The 20,001-nt window shown below is 41.5% G+C and overlaps 1 protein-coding gene across 5 annotated transcripts in view; it reads left to right on the top strand.

The window, feature by feature from the left end:
* bsnb (bassoon (presynaptic cytomatrix protein) b) overlaps positions 1 to 20,001 on the top strand; it is a 41,025-nt gene that overhangs the window by 1,245 nt on the left and 19,779 nt on the right. For all 5 annotated transcript variants that reach the window (XM_068652405.1, XM_049733261.2, XM_049733260.2 and 2 more), the window contains exons 2-3: positions 2,708 to 3,092; positions 8,321 to 9,085. In XM_068652405.1, coding sequence (XP_068508506.1) covers positions 2,708 to 3,092; positions 8,321 to 9,085 — 1,150 coding nt within the window. The remainder of the gene's footprint in view (positions 1 to 2,707; positions 3,093 to 8,320; positions 9,086 to 20,001) is intronic.

Below are 20,001 nucleotides of genomic sequence, written 5' to 3'. Positions count from 1 at the left end.
TCTTGAATGGTTTTCGCAGCTCTGCATATATGTGTTGATTTGGAAAAAGGCCGCTACGCACCAGGCGAAAGGGCCGAATGCGACTGAACTGTGGCGCTGTAGGCTACAGTGTGCTGCTTTGTGTGATTACTTTTTATGAGTGGCCAACTGTCAGCTACTAGTTTTGCTGTAATTAGATTTTTTTTTCACGCGGCGGCCCAATGATGAAAACAAACATAACTTAGTGTTGTTAGTGTGAATGGTTGTGCTCTGTGATTGGCCAGTCCTGGTTGGACCTAACCTCTTCTAAATCACCTGGGATTATTATTTTTAATATCAAATGTAAGTAAAGCAATGCTATATTTTACGAACAACAATTATGGATGTGATCTTATTTCAAGGCAGCTCATATTTAATTGAAGTCACGCAATGAAAGCACTGTCCCAAAGCCAAATGTTAGTCACAACTCAAAGAAATAATGCAAAAGCAGTTATTATTTATGACAATATGAGGACACACAATAGATATATCAAGAAGATTATGTAACACCTTCCAAACCAGCTTGTGGAAGGCAGTTTTAATTTTGCTCTTTAAACACATTCTTCCAAATGTGCATGATAATTTTAGATTGCAGATGGCCCAGCTCGTATCATTACAGAAAATGTTTGTCCAAGTTTGAGCTTTGCCCAACTGTCCACTGCCAAATGTCACTATTTTGACTAAACCGTGCTGATACAAATCGTGTGAGCAGACGCGACGGCGCGCTGACAATCGTCTCAGTGATGCCGGTGCATTCCCAATAAAAAAACAACAACAACATGATGTCACATGATATAATTAAAAAAACAGCCAGAACTGTATTTCAAAGTCTTGTTCAATTTCAAATTGCTCAGGACTTGTGTCATAATAGTTCCAGGACTGGTATATTTCAAATCCAAACTGTAAGCTACAACTTTTCTAATTGGAAGTAAGCTTGGAGGATTCCAGTAAACATCAAAATGAGAACATCTTGAAAAAATATACATTTAAAAAATTGCTTGCCATACTCTGATTAAAAGCGGAGCTCCACTAATGGTTTCAACCCTTTAGTGCCCTTTATAATGTCCATCTGATGGCAGCCTGTAATTTTTTTTTTTTTCACCCTTTTAAAGTAAAATAATGGTTCTTTCCTTGCACCTTTGCCACATAATACAGTATGTGGGAGTGAACATGTAAATTTGATACTGGTAGAATAATTGTAATGCACTCAACCAAAAAATGCATTAGTCTTTCATCAAACTCTTTTTGAGGCTTTTGAGTGGGTCCGATGGGCGTTTGACTCACTGCGGGTTGGAGGCTTGGCTCGGAGCACTTTACCAACTGACTTGTAAATGCATTGTCAATGTACAATGTTGTGTGACATGTAGAAAAAATGCACCGTCACCTTAGCGAGACAAAGAAGGTTCACTCCGCTCGCAGACAAGAGCACAATTCATTAACGACCCCCCATTACAAGAGTGGTGGTTTTCAAACATCTCAGTAAGCACTTTGCTATGAAGCAATTTGTCAAACCATAGACATAAAACTATAGACATAAAACGAGATGTTTTCCTATGTGGATTCCCATTTGCTGATGGACGGAGGAACGCTTATCGCCGCTTCCCTTGATATCATATTTCATTTTTACTGGTCAAGTATCTTTGTAATCCACTCATTTTGCCAAAATCAAATATGTGAACGTATAAAATGTAGACGTCATTCTCCCCTCATAATATCTGTCTTCTCGTGAGTTTGATCTTCTTTCATCCAGTCCAGTTGTAGCTTGGAGCAGATACATTAGTAATGGTTACCCTGTCAGTGTGAAATGTAACAGAGCAGTGATGGTTTGCAAAAAGTTGTGCAGCGACCCAAGTCGCTCGGTGACAGTGACTCACAGTGGCTAACGTTCTATTTTAATTCCTTTATTCCTGCCTTTATCTCCACTCTACTCGGACCACGGAGCCTCAGCTGATACTGAGAATGTCTTTGAAGATGACGGCCATGACAATATCATATCTAAGTTGTTATGACAAGCAAATTCCTCCATACTTGTTTGAGAATACCGTAAAAAGCCCAAAGGCCAGACTGACAAAGTCAACAAACATTTTCTTTTGTGTCGTACTGAAGTACGGGGACAGGTTGAAAGAGTTCAAGCGAGATGCAGAAAACCTGTTGAGGTAGTCCTGATGAAATGAGTTTCCATTATCATGTTGCATAATGAAGCTTCTCCCGATTTGTTTTGATTTATTTTCTGTAAATTGCCAGACAAAATTATGTTTATTGTAGACGCCAGAATTCATTCTGCTGTGACCATTATGAGTTACATCATCAATAAAGACTAGTGAGCCCATTCCTGAAGCTCCTTTTCCACAAATTACTGTCAAAATAAGCGGCGCGGTTGTCGCAAACAAGTGCTGATTGGAAGTGAACGCAATAAATGCAGCTTGCTACAAGTGTGCGCGTGTCAATTTATGGGCTGTGAGTTTTAAAATGGAATAGTACCAGTGTAGAAGCAATTTGTCAAAAGTAATTGTCCTAAAAACAGCAAGGATTTATTCTTTCCACCCATTACTCCATCTTGCACTTGTCATTTTTCCCTCGTAATTTAAAATGGTTGCTATGGTGATGATTTGCAGTGACTTATTAAGCCCCGCCTCTTGCCTAAAATGAACTGGGCTAGGCTCTGGCTCACATGTATGTTCTCTTTCAGGCCACCTGCGTCAGACCAGGGGCCAAAATCCGGAGTCCACACCAGTCATGGGACAGGGGACAGACTAGCCTCCCATGACACCCCACAGTCTGCCCCATCCTACGGGGAGCAGGGTCACATGTCCAGGAAGAACCTCCACGTGGACGTGGGTAGCGGCCGGACTGGGAGATCTCCTTCGGTATCCCCGGACCGAGGCAGCGTCCCTACCTCTCCTTATTCTGTGCCTCAAATAGCACCCATGCCCAGCAGCAAGCTGTGCCCCGTCTGTAAGACGGCCGACCTGACTGGCACTGGTGACGACAGGCCAAGCTGCAACACGTGCACACTGTGCCGCTCCACCGTGTGCAACCAGTGTGGCTTCAACCCCAACCCTCACCTCACTGAGGTAAGAACTACAACTCATTTTTCATCGAGATATAGTCATAAAAAAAGTAGATTTTCCAAACTGAATTCGAGTAAGCTAATTTCTTGGATTCTATTAAAAATGGTCGCCTTGGTCCTGGGAAACAAGACACAGAAGGCATATTGAGGATTTCCAGCATACGTCCACAAAAATCATAATGCAAGAAAAAGTTTCTCTTGACAATTAGAATCTTCCGTTGACATAATAAAATCTACTCACCACCAATCATATGTCTAAGGTTACTAAAAATAATGTACTGTATGTAACCCTCGTAATTGCTAGCGTTATCCTTCTTGAGAGACACTAATGAGCATCCAAATGATGCCCTGAGCTTTGACCAAATAAAACTTTTTTTTATAGCCTCACTGAACAGTTCCTCATTGAAATGCATCTTGAGCGTCATTTCTGTCAACAGGTAGAGGACAAAGACTTTCGCCTTCATCCGAAAATAAATCACTCGGCTAATTTGAATTAGACTATGCTTCACTGTGACTCCAAGTCAAGTTTGGCTGTGTCATCTGTCTCAAAGTTTTACATCATCCCCAATGATTCATGCTGAACATTACAGCCAAGATCCGCCATCACTTAAGTTGACCTGAAGGCTTCTAGAGCAGTTGCAGGTTGAATAAATATGTACTTGATGTGAAGTGTGAAAGGTTGCCTTTTCAAACCATAGATTTACTGTAAACAATTGTTATGACGTAATACGCGAGTGCACGGCTTTGCAAGATTGTGATTACAAAGGTCTGAGGATATATTTGTTTGCATTAGAATGTTTTTTTCTATTTTTTGGGATGATTCATATGGATCTGAAATTGTTCACGCATTGCTTTTGCAGGTGACAAATGACAAAACCTTGGTGAAGGTTGATTGCGCTCCGTGTAGTAAGTGTAGGGGTTGGCGTTGTGCGAGAAATGGGCGAGGGAGACAGTAAAGAATAGCTCATGGCAGGCAGAGGAGGAGAACGTGGCAGCGTGGAGGACTGCGGAGGTGGATGTTATGCCACAGCCTTGGTGAGCTTGTCAGATGCCGAGAGAGCAACACAGAGTGAAAGCGGCCTTCCTCTGGAGATCTGAAGATTAACAGTAGCGCTCTAACCTACTGTACTTAGAATGGATTTGACTTTTCCCTCACTGAAACATATCTTAGTAGCTTTAATCTTTGTTGATGAAATTGATTATGGCCATAGTTTCACTGGATCAGTGTTAAAGAAGAAAATACTGAAAAAACTGAAAACAGTCTTTCTGGAATATTTTTTTACGCCAATGACTTTTGTGCATATGGTGTCCCTAAATATTTGTGACAAGTTAGACTAACTTTTCTATGCTTTCAAATTCAAACAAATCAGAAATCAACTAATCTTAGAACAAATTGGGTCAAAAGTTTTTTGCAGTAGTTCCACTGTCATGTACAGATATTTATTCGACATGCTTTAGATTACAGGAGACACTATGTGGCAATCTGTCCGGAAGAGGATTTCCCTTTCAATTTGCCGATTATAGTGCCGGTAACCAAGGGGACATTCCATATTTTGGATTTTTTTTTTTTATCCCCATCTCATGATTAAAAAAATAAATCAGTTTCTTTTGTATTCATCATGTCACACCATTCTTGTGAATAAGGAAGAAATAAAATAATCCGATCTAGAGATTTCTACTTGCACTTTGGGGTTTGCTAATGACAGCGTCAATGATGTGTCTTCAGACGCAATTGCCGATAATGACGACGTATTACGTAGATAGCATCAAGGTGTAGGTATGAGTCATAGCTATATTTACAGTAAAGCGTAAATAGAGGAAGCACCGGGGAAGATGGTGCTTTTGGAGTAAGAGGGACTTGGTCATTATTTCAGATGGGAAGTATGATCGAGAGCCGAGACGAAACGAGATGGAGAGAAAAAAAAAAACAATAGAAAACCAAAGCTCAGCGAGATAAAGTAGCGCAGAAGGTCCCTAATGACAAAGTTCCCCTCACTATAAGACAGGGGAACATGTGCTTCATAATTGGACCACTTTCTATTAATAGCAATGGTGGCTCGGTTCCAAGGTGGAAAGATGTGGATGGAAAAAGGTGACCATGCAGTTATGAGTTTAGGATGTGTCTGTTTGAAGGCTGTCTTGGAACTGCTTCTAGGTCTTTTTTTTTTTTTGAGAGTGGAAAAAAAAAGCCTGCTATGACGAATCCACAGGAAGCATTTGAGAAATGTTATTTAATTAAGTGTGTTGTGCCTCAGGGTAGTTCAGCAAATAATTTCCTCGAATTCATTAAAATGTCGAACTTCACGCCTCTCCAGTTCGCAATGAGAACCTGTGAAGAAACGATGTGCCGTAATGTTGAGTTTCACATCTAATCAATTTTTTTTTCCATGTGTGGCAAATAGCATACCATACATTTGAATATGAAATGATAATTATGAGTTTGATTATTCGTCCCAAATGTATTTTAGCTAGCCATTCTAATTTACTGAGAATTATTTCATGGCAAGTGAGAAAAGAAACTTCAAAGTAAATATTTACATAATTTATGACCATCCCGTCCATGTTATGTCTTAAATTTGCCTATAATGTCAAACTGCAGCTTGAAGTGGACAAACAGTGGGAACTGGGTCAAGAATCCATAAGAGACTCTTCAGTCTGAATTTTGCATATACTGAAATATGTTGCAAGGAGAAGTGCTAGGAAATAAATCTGGGACACTGGTTTAATTATTATCCCCTAACTCACTGTATTTTAGGTTTCTTCGTGGTATAATTACTGCCAGGTTAGATACGGCTCTCAAAGAAGAAATTTTAAAATATGATGTATTCTTTGCTTTTTTTTTTGCAGAGTTCGACATTTTTGACTTAGCCTTCCAATTAGAATTACACACAATGACTTAAGAAGTTGCGAGATGTTTTTTTTTTTTTTTTCCCAAAATGGGAATTACTCAATATTACACACAGAGGAGAAAATTAATCTCATAAACCGACGCCGCTCACAGGACCCCAGCATAATTCCGAGTCATTTCATTATTACACATTGACCGTGCCTATTTTCACACATAAATCAAGACTGTTTAGTTCAGCAGCAAAGTAGAGATTAACACAGTCGGAGATTGAAGGAGCATCAGGAAGAACGTCAATGTGTTTTGGCCTAATTTGAACAGGATGAATGGGTTGTTGAATCAGTATTCAAACTGCTTTGTGATCTCAAAGAGGGACCTTCTTCACATTTGAGTCTGTTTCAGTTTGTTATCCAATTAGCTACCTTGAGCAAGTATGTAATGAGTCGTAATGAGTCTGAATGAGTCGAAAACGTCGACATAAATATTAGTCAGAAATAATTCCAAACCCTCAAACATTAACAACAACAAACCACCTATGACAACATTATTTTATTTTATTTCGTTTTATTTTATTTAGTATAAATAGTTTTTGGAGTTTGCATGTTCTCCCCGGGCCCGCGTGGGTTTTCTCCGGGCACTCCGGTTTGCTCCCACATTCCAAAAACATGCTTGGTAGGCCGATTGAAGACTCCAAATTGTCCCTAGGTGTGAGTGTGAGTGCGATTGGTTGTCTGTCTCTGTGTGCCCTGCGATTGGCTGGCAACCAGTTCAGGGTGTCCCCCGCCTACTGCCCGATGACGGCTGGGATAGGCTCCAGCACGCCCGCGACCCCCGTGGGGACTAAGCGGTTCAGAAAATGGATGGATGGATAAATAGTTTTTGAAAATCCAATAGATTGATGCTATGGGAGAAGTAGCATCTTGAAATATTTATACATCCTTTTTAAGGGAAAAATTGATGTCATTTTGAATTCTTGCTATCTGATTATGGCTAAATTTTCTGTATTTTGACATTAGTTGTTTTTTTTTTTATGATGAATTAAGGAACTGTTTTCAGATCTTCCCCCCCAAAAAAAATGTCAAAAGGCAGACCATTGTAGGAGAGAAGGGACAGTGAAGGAGGACAGAGAGCTGTTATGTGCAGAGTGCTGTTTTTTTTTTTTCTCTGATGGAGATCAGATTTCATAAAGATCCACATGATTGCCTCATAACAAGGGGGACGCGGAGAGAAATGAAAGAGAGAGATGAGGCGAAGAGGAAGCCAGAGCCACAATGAAAGTGATAAATAGTTCCTTGCTGTCCCTGTAGCGGCATTCTTTGTTTTTCCGCTTTGTTTTTTTTCCACCCCACAATAAGCTTAACTTATTTGATTATCCCAACGACTGTAATTTGGAGAAAGAAAATACAGACCATGGCAAATGACAGAAAGAGGATTTTCTATTTGTGAATATCTGATTGGATAATGTTTTGTTGCTCCACATTCTCTCCACATTGCTTCACAGTTTTCCTGTTGACTGACAGAGAAAAGCACGACCTCATCCCTCTTTGTATTTAGGATTGGCAGGAGACCAGACAGGGGCTCACATGCTGCTGCTGTGCGTGTGACTTACTCTGTCTGTGCTGACCTACTGAGTGAGAATGACTGTCACATGTCACTCCTCATTTGCATTTAAAATATTGGACTCATAGCATATTACTTGTCTGAGAAGGTTCCCTTCTGTTAGCATATATATATATATATATATATATATATATATATATATATATATATATATATATATGGAGCCAAGCAAAAAGTTTCTGCAGCAAAACTGTAAAGAAAATGACCACAGCCGAAGAAAAGAAAAATAGAGTGGGTAGGAGGATTTTAATGAGGAAGGCAATACGCAGTGAGATGAAATGGTGGAAGAGATGAGATACAGAAAAGGCACAAGGACGACCTTGGTTCTATTAAGACAGCCCAGAAATCATTTTGCTGGTCAAATTTATCTACTTGATGTTGTTTCTGGCTGAATGTTGTTTTCTAGTAAATTTCCCTCCTGAGGCAAAGGCCAGCTTAAATCCTTACGTAATTCAATATTTTACAGTACTCATTATTTAATTCCGTGCTCTTCCGTACAGTAAAAAGCCTGTCCTTTCATGCGTTGGATAAAGTATCGAGAAGAAACTTTGTATGCCCCATAAAGGAAGAAAACGAGGCAGTCAACGAAGTCGGTAGAAACTGTCGCTGACGGATTGGATATTATCTTTAACAACTTTTTGTGTAGATGTGGAGTGCCCCCACTAGTAAATTTGGAGGATGTTTGTGGTCGTCTAGGGCCTAACAGAATACAGCGCATCTTGTATCATCATTTCCTTATGGTTCTATTTTCTCTGTGTTTATTTTAGGTGCAGGAGTGGCTATGCCTGAACTGTCAGATGCAGAGAGCGTTGGGGATGGATATGACCACACCACGTTCCAAGAGTCAACAACAGATCAACTCTCCTTCTCATGCTGCCAAACCAGAACCTAAACCCGATGCTTCTCCTCAGCCCGCCCCTCAGTCCACCCCTCAGACTCGGCCAGGACAGTCACATCCGGCTTCGGGCCCTTCTAAACAGACGGGTCCAGGTCAGCATCCAGTAAAGTTGCCTCCAGGGGCGGTGCCGCTCCCCGGCATGGCCAAAGCCCCGTCGCAGCCCGATTTGTCCCGCAACTCCCCTGCCCACCAGCCCCAGCACCCCCGCCAGGACCAGACGCGCAGCGCAGGCAGCTCTCCTTCACGACAGCCTCCACCCCCTGAGCAGACTTTTGGGAAATTATTTGGCTTTGGTGCTTCTCTCCTTAACCAAGCCAGTACGCTTATATCCGAGACCACTCAAGCCCAACCACCACCCCCGAAACAGGCCCCCAAACCAGGGGGACCTCACGGTCCAGGACCCGGGACACCCAAACTTTCAGGACCTCCATCTGCACAACAAGGGTCTCGAGCTCCACCTCAGCAGCAAGCCGCCCCTCCAGATTCCTCCAAACCCAAAGCTTGTTGTCCTCTTTGCAAAACGGCTCTCAATATCGGCAACACAAGCGAGCAAGCCAACTACAACACGTGCACCCAGTGCCACTCCAAAGTGTGCAACATGTGCGGATTCAACCCCACCCCACACCTAGTCGAGGTAAGATCTGCATCCATTTCGAGCGGTGTTCTGCTGACTGTTTACTTTTCTTCTTCTATTTCACAATCTATCAATAAGCCTCTGTAAGAAATGCTGTGTCGTATTATGGCCCAGAGGGTCGTGTCGTTATGAATTTGCGGCTGTCTGTCTTCGGTGAGAAAATGTCCAAATCCCTGCGTGGATGATGAAGTGTTTGGCTTGAGGTGGGGTAAAAGGCCATCAATCGCTTCTTTTCACCTCCCGTTGCTCCGGCTCGTTTCATGCTCCATCATAAAGCCTTTTGTGGAACTTGATGATTCATGTTTCAGCATATACGACACATCTTTTCAGTTGGAATCTACTGGAACCTGATCACGATGGATGGAACTGATATAATATAATTGATCAAGCATTGTCTTTAAAATTTGTGAGACTGTTTTATTAATTTTTTTGCGCTTGATATTTTGCTTCTACTGTAAGCTAACGATAACTTTGTGGGAGTAACAGTTTGGGTAAAGTTTCTGTTCCAGTATAGCAAAGTCCATTTCGGCATTTGTTTGTCTGCCATGTTGGAGGTTGAAATCGAGAGGATAAGGTAGGCTTGGAATGTTTCTCCGTATAACCGTAAATGTGTTCCAATTTTCTTAGATGTGCTTAGATGAGGCCTAAAAAAAAAAAAGTTGGTTAAAGAGTCATAAACATCTGCGATCCCTACACAAGTCAAACATCTCTCACTGCCAAACTGTGTGTGAAGACAATTGGATATAAAAGCGAGACTGTTTCACTTAACGACCCGGAATAGTTGCCAGTTTGGCTTACTTCAGCAAAAAAAAAAAAAAAAAACAGCAATGACTTTGCTAAACATTAGCCAGAATGCTAAACGATGGTTGGCGTGGCGGCAAAACTGGTGCCGGTGACTATTTGTACCTCTCACCTTTATTGCAGCAGACGAACACCCAACTGTAAGTCATTATTTTTTTATGTTGGCTATCAAATTTCTCTATTAAAATACTCAATAAGCAGTGGAATAAAACACTGCATCAACCTGGAACCAAACTAAGCCAGGTTATCACATCATTTTGCCAATGTCATAAATGTTTTTTTCTTTCAGAGCCGGTCGTCAAATTACGCAACTGAATTCCAATAGAATGACAGAAAGGATCTTTTTTTTTTTTTTTTTTTTTTTCATGGCCAAAACTTGCCTTCTTAGGCGTCTGATTGTCACAAGCTCCAGTGCAGGCCATTCATAGATTGCTATGGAAACAGCGAGCTGCTTTGTTTTGCCAGACGTCCCTTTCATGCTTCATTGTTTATGGAGCTAACAATCTACCAAACTTTTAGACGACTTTTACAGTTTTGATGTGGGTTGTTTAGGGTCCATTCGCTACATTCCAAAGCTCATTGCAGAAGAAGGTGGATTTTACAAAGCTGTGAACACATTTTGTGTCCGTTCCAAGCAAATTGGAAGGTAGAAAGATGGCGTTTTTCGAATCCAGCTTGATTTCCACAGTGTGTTTGACACAGTCCTCATCCGCTTCCCAACGCTGCAAATTTGATTGCTCTGTATCTCGGCATTATACCACCAACCAAGTTTGCAGACGGAATTCAGCTGCTTGTCTTACCAGGGTTTTTTTCAGGCCAGCTAACAAACTTGAAAAGTGCCACTAGGGGCATCTTGTCTTGTCTTAACCCCATTCCCATTCATTTGCATAAATGTGATTATTCATGATTATAATGTGAGATGAACATAAATATTGATGCAAATATAGTTGCTTCACAAACGACAACATGCATAATTCATCCTCAAACATAGATGCTTCTCTTTAATCTGTGACAAAACAATGAGCCAGCGTCTGTGTGAAAACGAGCGGAGGAGGAGGAGACAACCGATCTAGGTGATAAATGGAGAGAGGAGAGTGAAAATCGGAGATAATGAGTGCACGGACGCCAACTTTGTTGTGTCGTAAAATATTCCTCATCAATTAGTGCCCAAAGTCATGCTCGGCTCATATGTGAGATGTCCTTGCGTGGGGAGTTTCTCCTCCTCCATTACGCCGCTCAAGGAGATTAAGAGCAACCTTGTCTCGTTTTTCTTTTCCCTGGAGTTTACAGGGGACTACATGCATCTTCATCTCTCGCAGGAAGACAAGCGAGCAAAGTCAAAGCTTGAATGTAATGTAAATATGTGTCTGACATCATTTATTGTGTTCAAGTGAACCCTCTAACATTATTTGTCCATATTTGTGCACAGATACATTTATACTTTTAAAGATATATACACAGAGGCAGGGGCGCTTAAAACATCATTAGTAAAAATATGTCATTTTTCACAGAGCAATAGAAAATGTGTAGAGAAACATAGCCCATCAATTATTCAATGAGGGAGAATATTATAAATAGTTCATGCAGTGTGGAGCAGCGAGAGAGCTGCGTTTGATTTCTCGTGCCACATAAGGTCAATATGTTGGTGTGTGCGCAGGTGCAGGAGGAGAGAATTCAATGCTGGCACCTCTTGCGAGATGTTGAAACATCAGAATTAAGATATTACATTACCAGCAAACCCTCATCCTTAATGAGGATCAGCAGGACAGCAAAAAGGAGAACTTTTCTCCATCCTGTTAGCTTCAGACACATATTTGTTCCCCCGACAGCGATATTTGTTCCCATAACAGCACATTGGGGATTTATCCATCAATCAATTTTCTATAGCGCTTATCCTGTTCAAGGTCGCTGCGAGCTGGAGTCCATCCCAGCCGACTTTGGCCAAAAGGCAATCTAGACTGGTGGCAGACATTTAACAAAACTTGTCTTTTTAGCATCGCTATCATGCTAACTCAAATGAAATTGACATTTCTAGCAACCAATATGGATGTGACATTCACTTTTGTTTTTTGCTTTGTAGTCTTATAATTCCAGTTCACCAAAGTCTCATTCTTTAACATGCTCAGCTGTGACAAAGCAATTATAGTCTGCACTTTTTATTATTTGCAACACCATCTGCAATAACTACGCTTCAGCTCATTTTGTGTGCCAGCAACTCAGGATGCACTCAAACGGTTAACGTTTAGCGCCGGATGAAATGTAAAGAGCAATTGCATATAAAACATTGCGAGGAGAAAAATATACCCTGCAAAGACAATATTTATTTCAACGCCATTAACATTTCTCACGACAATTGCTGCTGTTTTACTGTATAGTATACTATAAAAGCAAGGCCTATATTTGCAAATACTCTCACATGTATTGATGAATATGTCATTCTAATTCTCCAACACGCTGGAAGTGTTTTCTGAAGGTTGGCAGCGGCCCGCATCTCCCTCAGGAGTTCCTTCCAAAGCCAGATGGCTGTCGGCATGTCGCGTCCAAGCCTGCCGTGCGCAGCCTGGCTGCTCCCAAAGTGACGATGGTACACTAGCAAGCAATTCAAACAGTCATCCTTCCCCCCGGTCAGCTGCTTGACGCCTTTTAATATGTCCAAATCCCTTTGCGTTACTTATTTTGCAAATCACGTCCGCTACGGTAATTGAAGGAGCCATGTGTGTTTGAAGAATACCAACAAAGTGAATTGAATGAAATCTAATGGTGGGTTACGTAAACATGAGGATTTCAAATGTTGCATTTATAGTTATTGTAAGATGGCAATTAGACAAAAAACAAACAAAAATGCTGCTTTAAAAGTAACTCAAATTGGACCAAGCTAGCGCTGGGGTTAAAAATAATTCAAATTTTATTTCCAGAAGAAAGGGCTGATCAGAAAAACGCCCTCTTTAATTGTCCTTTTTGCTGTGCTGCTATAGTTGTTTGTCTCCTTCTCACTTGTCGACATCCTCACATCGTCTTCTTGTCAGCACTCCTCTTCCTCCAAATGCATCCTCACTTGAAGACTACTTTCAGATGACATTGATTGAGTTGGCAATTACTTGTGGTTGGATTGCTCTCTGTTGACATTGCAACGTAGATGTTGTTGCTTAGTCCTCTTGTTTCTGCGTGTGCAGTGTTTTTTTTTTTTTTTTTTTTTTTTAACAGCAACAGCAGGGAGAGCATTTTAAAACCTCTGCACATAATACGATAACGTTCTAGGAGGTGATTTGGATATAATAGAAAATAACAGAGGCAGTGAGTATAATGTATGTGTGTGTGTATGTGTGTGAGTAGGGATGGGCGGAGGGGATTTCTGATTTAGGAGCTAATAGCCGAGTCTTTCTTAATCTGTTGAGGGAGTGCAGCGATCCCCTCGAGTACGCAACATTGTAATGCTCCACCTACACAAATAAGCACCGTTGGAGAATAGTGTGCCTGCTTGTGTGATTACACAAATACAAAGTCTTGAAAGTAAATATGTTTGAGTTGAGTCTTGGAATGGTAAAGCAAAAGTTAAGTGTAACGTTTGTGTTTCAGGTTGAATAGGATCATTGCGAATGAAGTGATGTCAAATCCATAGAGAAGTTAATGATGGATTTTTTGGTGTGGCTCAGCTGTAGATAGGAAGTGGCAAGCGGTGACTGTTTCCTGTTGAGATTATGTGGCACCCAGCACAGATGGCATGCTGGTTTGGTGGCTTAGACGACGGTCACTCTCATTTCTAGACTGGCTTGGCAATAAACTGAACTTACAGTCATTTTATCGAAATTGCTATTGCAACAATAACAGTAATATACGGTAATACTAAAAGATAGGATAATAACAATTCGTACGGTTTTTAGTGCCCTGGGTCATCTTAATTGGTTTGCTTTCTTGTAAATTTGAGAGTGAGAGGAAAATGCCTAAGTAGCACATTTGGACACAGCAAATGCATTTTTATGTGGTTGATTCTGCTTAGCCACCATGCAGCATGCAATTCATTTTTCACAAGATGTCTCTGAAGTCAGCCTCCACCTGTTCCCACTTTTAGCCGCACTAGCAGCCTCTTTTGATGAATGACTCTCCGAGAAGCGTATAGAACCTCAATGACCGATTCCTCCTCCATCCTTTACTGTGGTGTTTTATGCCTCCGCCATCTTTCTTTTACCTTATGAGTGAACGAGGGTTCTCAGCATTGCCTTAATCACCTTTTCAGATCTCATCATCTTCAAGGCCCGGTGGCTATGCTAACGAGTTTTAGCGATGCTCCGGGGGCCACCCGGCAGCGTCACGTCTATTCTCGCCGCCAGAGCCGCGGAGGTGGGCTGGAGCACTCCTCCCACCTCAGCTTCTGGGTCGTCCTGTCTCAACACATCATTTCACCCGCCTGATGGGTGTACTCGCTCCATCCTCTCTGCACCCCCCCAAACCCCCTGCAGACAAGCAACTACTCCCTAATGCTCGCATTAGGGAAGAAGGGGCCTTCGTTTTGAGTGTTCTCTTTGCTCGGAGGTCGCTAACACTAAAAGGCATGTGACATAAATTTTAAGATTATAGATCGGAGGCGAGTGGTTGTATGTCAGCGACTAGCCAGACAGCGGTACAACTCAGGAGACTGACAGACAAAATGAAAGAGATAAAGCTCAGTGATCGCTCACATATTACATTTAACCCCTTGGTAATCTCTCTGTGCCGCAGCTGTCGGGCAGCTGACCAGATCGGTTAGCGAGGGGCCGAGCGTCGCTCCGAGCTGGGGACTGACAACAATAACACGGCAGGCAAAAGTTAGATGAGGACATTCTGCCCAGCTAGCGAAGGCCAACCCGCTGCCTCCACGTAGCCGAAACATTTTAGCTTCACTCGCTGCCGCAAGCTAGTGCAATGTACTTAAATGGAGTCACTGTCGGTTGCGTGTTTGAATGCTGGATACTGAGTCTGTCTCAAAGCCATTTTGGGATTTGTTTGCTTGCTCGACACAACCGTTGAGTATTTGGAGGCAATTGTCAGTTTGCTTCTTCTTTCTCTTGAGGGAACAGCACCTGTCAAGTATTGTTTGTTGTCCTCAAAGCCTCTTAAATAATATTGCTCTGCAATTATGAAGCTGGCATAACTGGTAATAGTTTGCAAGCTATAAATATGAACGGGCATACATGCCGGAAGTTAGTTTTAGAAGCTGGTTAATATCAAGCAAGGGTACAAGAGACAGGCTGATGAATGTATCCTGGGGACACACACATGTGCCAAGACAACGCCTGTTTGGACGCATCTGCCCACTACAGCATAAGATTGCTTTGCAGCTTTAATAACATTTTCAAAATGAGATAAGCGGATAGAGGCTTAGCCTATGTGAATATAAAAAAAAACAAATTTGAGTCTTTCATCTTGTCACGTCTCTATGGGAGATCTAGCTGTGCTTAGATGCTACTGAGAAACTAGCCAATTATTGACAGTTGCACATGCCTCATTTATTCAGCTACATTCTCTTATCGGACTGCCATTTTGCCCGAATGCTAATTAAAACCCGCCAAGGTGGAGAGCAGATAATGACTCATGAAATGTGACTGCATGATCAATGAGATAGATGGATTGATTCCGAACACTATGCGGTACTGGTGGCTTTTTAAAGAGAGATAATTCATCACACAAATTCAAAACAAATCCAGACATCCTTTAAATCGGGAGTTGGGTATTATTGTTTTCACCTAGTTGAGGAATGCAGTGAGTTGTGAGAAAATTTAGTCATGGAGTTCATAATTGTGGTAGAATTGACCTTATATAGTAACATACATTTTGGTTCCTAGGAAAGTACAGTATTAAAAGTTCCAATGCAAATCGTATGGCAATCTGCAACCGTCTGAAATCATTCATTCTTTGAAATTTGACCTTCACAGTCTACAGATTACATCGTGTTCCTCTAGATGAAGTCATGCTCAGTCCGTATACAGTACAAAGCATTTATTCGAAAAAAGAACCAAAACTATTTCCTCAGTGTGTGATGATGACAAATGACCCCTGCCGAGGCAGGACAGCCTCAACACCTTGGCTGGGCTTGTGGGCTGCATGCAAAAACAAGACACCTGTTGCTCCTTCCTGAAGCCAAAAGACATAAATAAGCAAAGCGCAGAAAAAAATAAAAAATCCGACCCGCTCTTGCTTTTACTCCCCGCAGGGACGGCAAACACACACACACACGATGCTTGACACACGCTTAATGACAGATGACTGCTCATTGTCTTGCAGCAGCACATTCTGTTTGACGGATAATCAGTTCTCATCTCACAAAGTGATATCGTGCACAGATTGAAACTGCACTTGAAAAATGTTTGGCTGAATTGTAAAACCTGAATGAATTTATTTGCGTCAGAAAAGATTCATGATCACCGTAATCCCAATACTCCCGAATTCTCCGAAGGTTCCTCAAACTGTTGATATCACTGAAGGCATAATTGTACATGATTTCATATTCACCTCAAATGAGCCTGGCCACGCTGCGTGGAAGCGACCGTGACTGGACTGGAGGGCCGCTCGCGCTGTGGATGATCCTTCATTTCCGCTCTAATCCACAGGCCTGATCACGTGTCCCCATTGAAGGAGTCGCGGGGGATTGACCTATATACCTGCTGACTCCGGCCAACCTGTCACAGCTGTGGCGTGGCGCGCCGTGGCGTGACCTTTAACATGTGCTCTCTCACGCTTCACACAGCGCACTTGCTTGTCCCTAAACCGCTGTTCATTCAGACTGCACTTGGCGCACTTACAGGCTCGGGGAGAGTTTCCCACGCTTGACTGATCGGTAAAATATCACTGGATTCAAGTGAAAATCTAAATTGGATTTTTTGCCTAGATTGCAACTTGTTATGTGTCAGGTTTATTATGTAGCCTGCTCATGGCATCAAATTATTGTGCTGACGGAGGCAAATGTATTTATTCGCACACTCACCTTGTCCATGTGGTAGTTGTAGTGGCCTCCTGCTCTCCTGACCTTCACTTTTTAAATTAATTATGATCCCCTGTGTTGCATGGCTCACGGCGCCTTATTCTTTCTTATACACGAAATGTGAATCATTCTTTTGAGTTGCAGCTATTGTGAAAGTAAATAGACAAGGATAAAAAAAAAGATCAGAAAATCGTAAAAAAAAAAAAAAGAGTCTTTTTTAACATATTTGTCGCTTCTACAGGGTGATGGCTCCGTTTTGCTTTCATCTCTAATTGGGTTCTAACCTATGCTTATTTTAAATGTCAACTTTTTACTCTCAACTGATGTGACACACCGGCAAATTAGTTTCTGCCAGTGTAGAGAGGATTTTTGTTGTCCAGCTCTTGTGAGCAGCTCAAATGTTCATTCTTACTGGCTTTGCAAATATCTTCAACATCAGTTGACATTTCTTACTCACAGTTTGCTGCTGTCTGATTCCTGACAGAAAGCCCACGCAGGAGGGATCTTGCTGTGACTTGACTGACAGTAGGAGGGCAACACAGAGTTTTTTCTTTTTTATAACTTCCACTCAGTCTGCCTGCATGTTTCCTATAAACCCATACGCTTAGCTTCCATAAAATCATGTGTGCTGTAGAGCTGTAAAATGGCCCAGCAAGTATGACAACAAAATAAATCAATAAAGGCCTCTCCTGAGTATAATATTTAGCAGGTTGCTCAAATGTGGCTCAGCCACCCATGAGTTTGTCATTCTGCACTGTGCTTTCATGTTACTGTGTGGGCGTGTGCTCCCACAGGGCTTCACATTCCCTAATGGCATTCTGCACTCTCTGGCACCCTCTATGGGCGGGAAGTGTAAACGCTTTCCACACTCCCCCCTGTTGTCAGTGGTGCTTTTCTGCTCTCAGTAGTTTTTAGTTGTGCAAATTTTTTTGCAGCCTTTATTTTCCTATCTCCGACCTTTAAAGCATTTGGTGTGTATTGGATTATTCCAAACAATAACCCACCATGTATTAAGAAATCAGAAACGTCATCCTTATGGATTTACCATTTTATTTTCCAAACCTGTGTTTTGAGTTATTTGTCCTTCTGGAGGGTATAATCTGAGTATTTTTTATAGATTTCCTCCATGGTTGTCGACGTGTGCTGCATTATATAATGTTGATGAATATGGAAGCGAGCTGATATGTGCAGACACCTCATAATGCGTTTTTGCACCTAATTACATGGGTGCCCTCTGGTCGCACATATGCAAAGACAGACACAGATGCACACGTGACCTCGGGCGGCTGTAGTGTCTCAGCAGAAGCCACTGGGAGCCATGGGATCAATCTGTGAGAATGGGATCAATCTCTCTGACCTTTTCCTTGTGGTAACATGCAGTGTTCACTCGCTCATTATTTTGAGAATAAAAGGGCAGCTTTTACGCAAGTCGCCTTGGATGGATGGTTTTTCACGTTCTACTTTTGTCTCTCATGCCAGCAACCACGTTCTGCTTTGTCGACTGAATTTCATAAAGCCTCCAACTGAATTTACATTTGCTATTGCATCACAATGCCTCCACAGAATGCATTCTGCTCTTTTTCACAAATCAAGTCATAAATTAGGCTTGGCCTGCATCTGCCTACAGCATTTAAGCTCATTTTATGATTATATGGTGTATTATCTGTGCTAGAGACTTATTATGATTGTGGAAAAAAAAATGCAAGAGAAGGGTCACATTACCCCAGAAAATATACTGAGTGCAGTTTAATAAATATTGCATCTTTGTAAAACATATAATGGTTAGTGCAAAATTAACCAGACAAGAAAAATAATAAATGAAGTTCTGACCTGTTTTCTTAGTTCGGTCATGCGACATTTCCAAGCTGAGCCGTGATATTTTCTTACCTTAGCCCTGAGGCACTGTGATGTCATTTTGTAGCTAACTAAAGCACTTGAACGGATGCTCTTAGTGACAAACTAGTGCTGATGTTTTAGCGGATAGCGATAGGCACGACACGTTCCAAACTTAACAGACAGATTAGTACGTAGTCTTGTCAGCTACATCTGAGTTCAATTTGCGAGCCAAGGTGATGTACACTCTCCAGTAAGCAGACGAGTTAACCTCCCGCCATTTAACGACTTTACCAATTCACTAACGAGATCTCACTCACAGGCCGCTGCTCCCTAAGTCCTGACTCAATGACACCACTGCCACATACAAACGCAAAAAGTCAAGTGGATTACTGTTAATGGCGTCAAGTGATTCATTGAAGCATTTCTTCAATTTTATAGCTTTGGTTTGAGTTTATTTCCACCTTATGTGCTGTAATGGTGCTGCGCTCGAGCCTCGTATTGAGTTGTTTGGTTTGTTCTAAAGGAGTTCAATGGCTAAATCTGAAACAACTGCTGTTATATACCAGCTTGATTTTCTGCACAGAGTGTGGGAAGAGGTGGGAGGTGCAGCCCATATTCCGTACCAGCTAAAGCACTCCACATAAATAATTTGCCACTCTCAGTTTGGTCTTTTCATATCGCCACTTCACATTTTGCTGATTCAGGATCTGGCATCTCAGGAAGATGTATCAAATATTTTTTTAATTAAATTATCTCTACTTGGATGCCCAACGAGAACGTTTAAAAGGGTGGATGTTGAAAGTGAATATTTCTGGGAAGATGACATCATTGGTTATATATACTGAACACACACAGAGACACACCACAACAGTACCGTAGCGTCGGTTGAATGCATTTGGTTCCCATTGAGCCCTAAGTGAAAAAGTTCTACCAGGGATGGGCAAGAACTGGTACCGGCCTTATTTCACTGTATCGAATAATCACAAAGGCCACCGATACCAGTAACAAGATACTATCGCTGTAAGTATGTATAAAATGGTGTTTATATTAATTAATATAAATAATGTTAATATTGAATTAATTTTAGAGTACATTATTAGACTGTTGCTATCAAAATCTTTTTTATTTGCTACCTCTATGCCTGCATTTTTCGCTTTTAAATTTCATCCATCTCCATCCTCTATTTGTTACTTAGTATCGGTATTGGTGAGTACTTCAGACTTGGAGTACTCAGCCTTAAAGTGATATTAAACAAGTTGAACTATATATCAAGTTAATTATTTTTTCCAATAAAAATCTTTGTCAAAAAAAGACGGCGTCATCA

This window comes from Syngnathus scovelli, chromosome 11, assembly GCF_024217435.2.
Source record: "Syngnathus scovelli strain Florida chromosome 11, RoL_Ssco_1.2, whole genome shotgun sequence".
Classification (NCBI taxonomy): Eukaryota; Metazoa; Chordata; class Actinopteri; order Syngnathiformes; family Syngnathidae; genus Syngnathus; species Syngnathus scovelli.
Note: the sequence above shows the minus strand (reverse complement) of the source record. Positions and strands in the feature narration are given on the sequence as shown.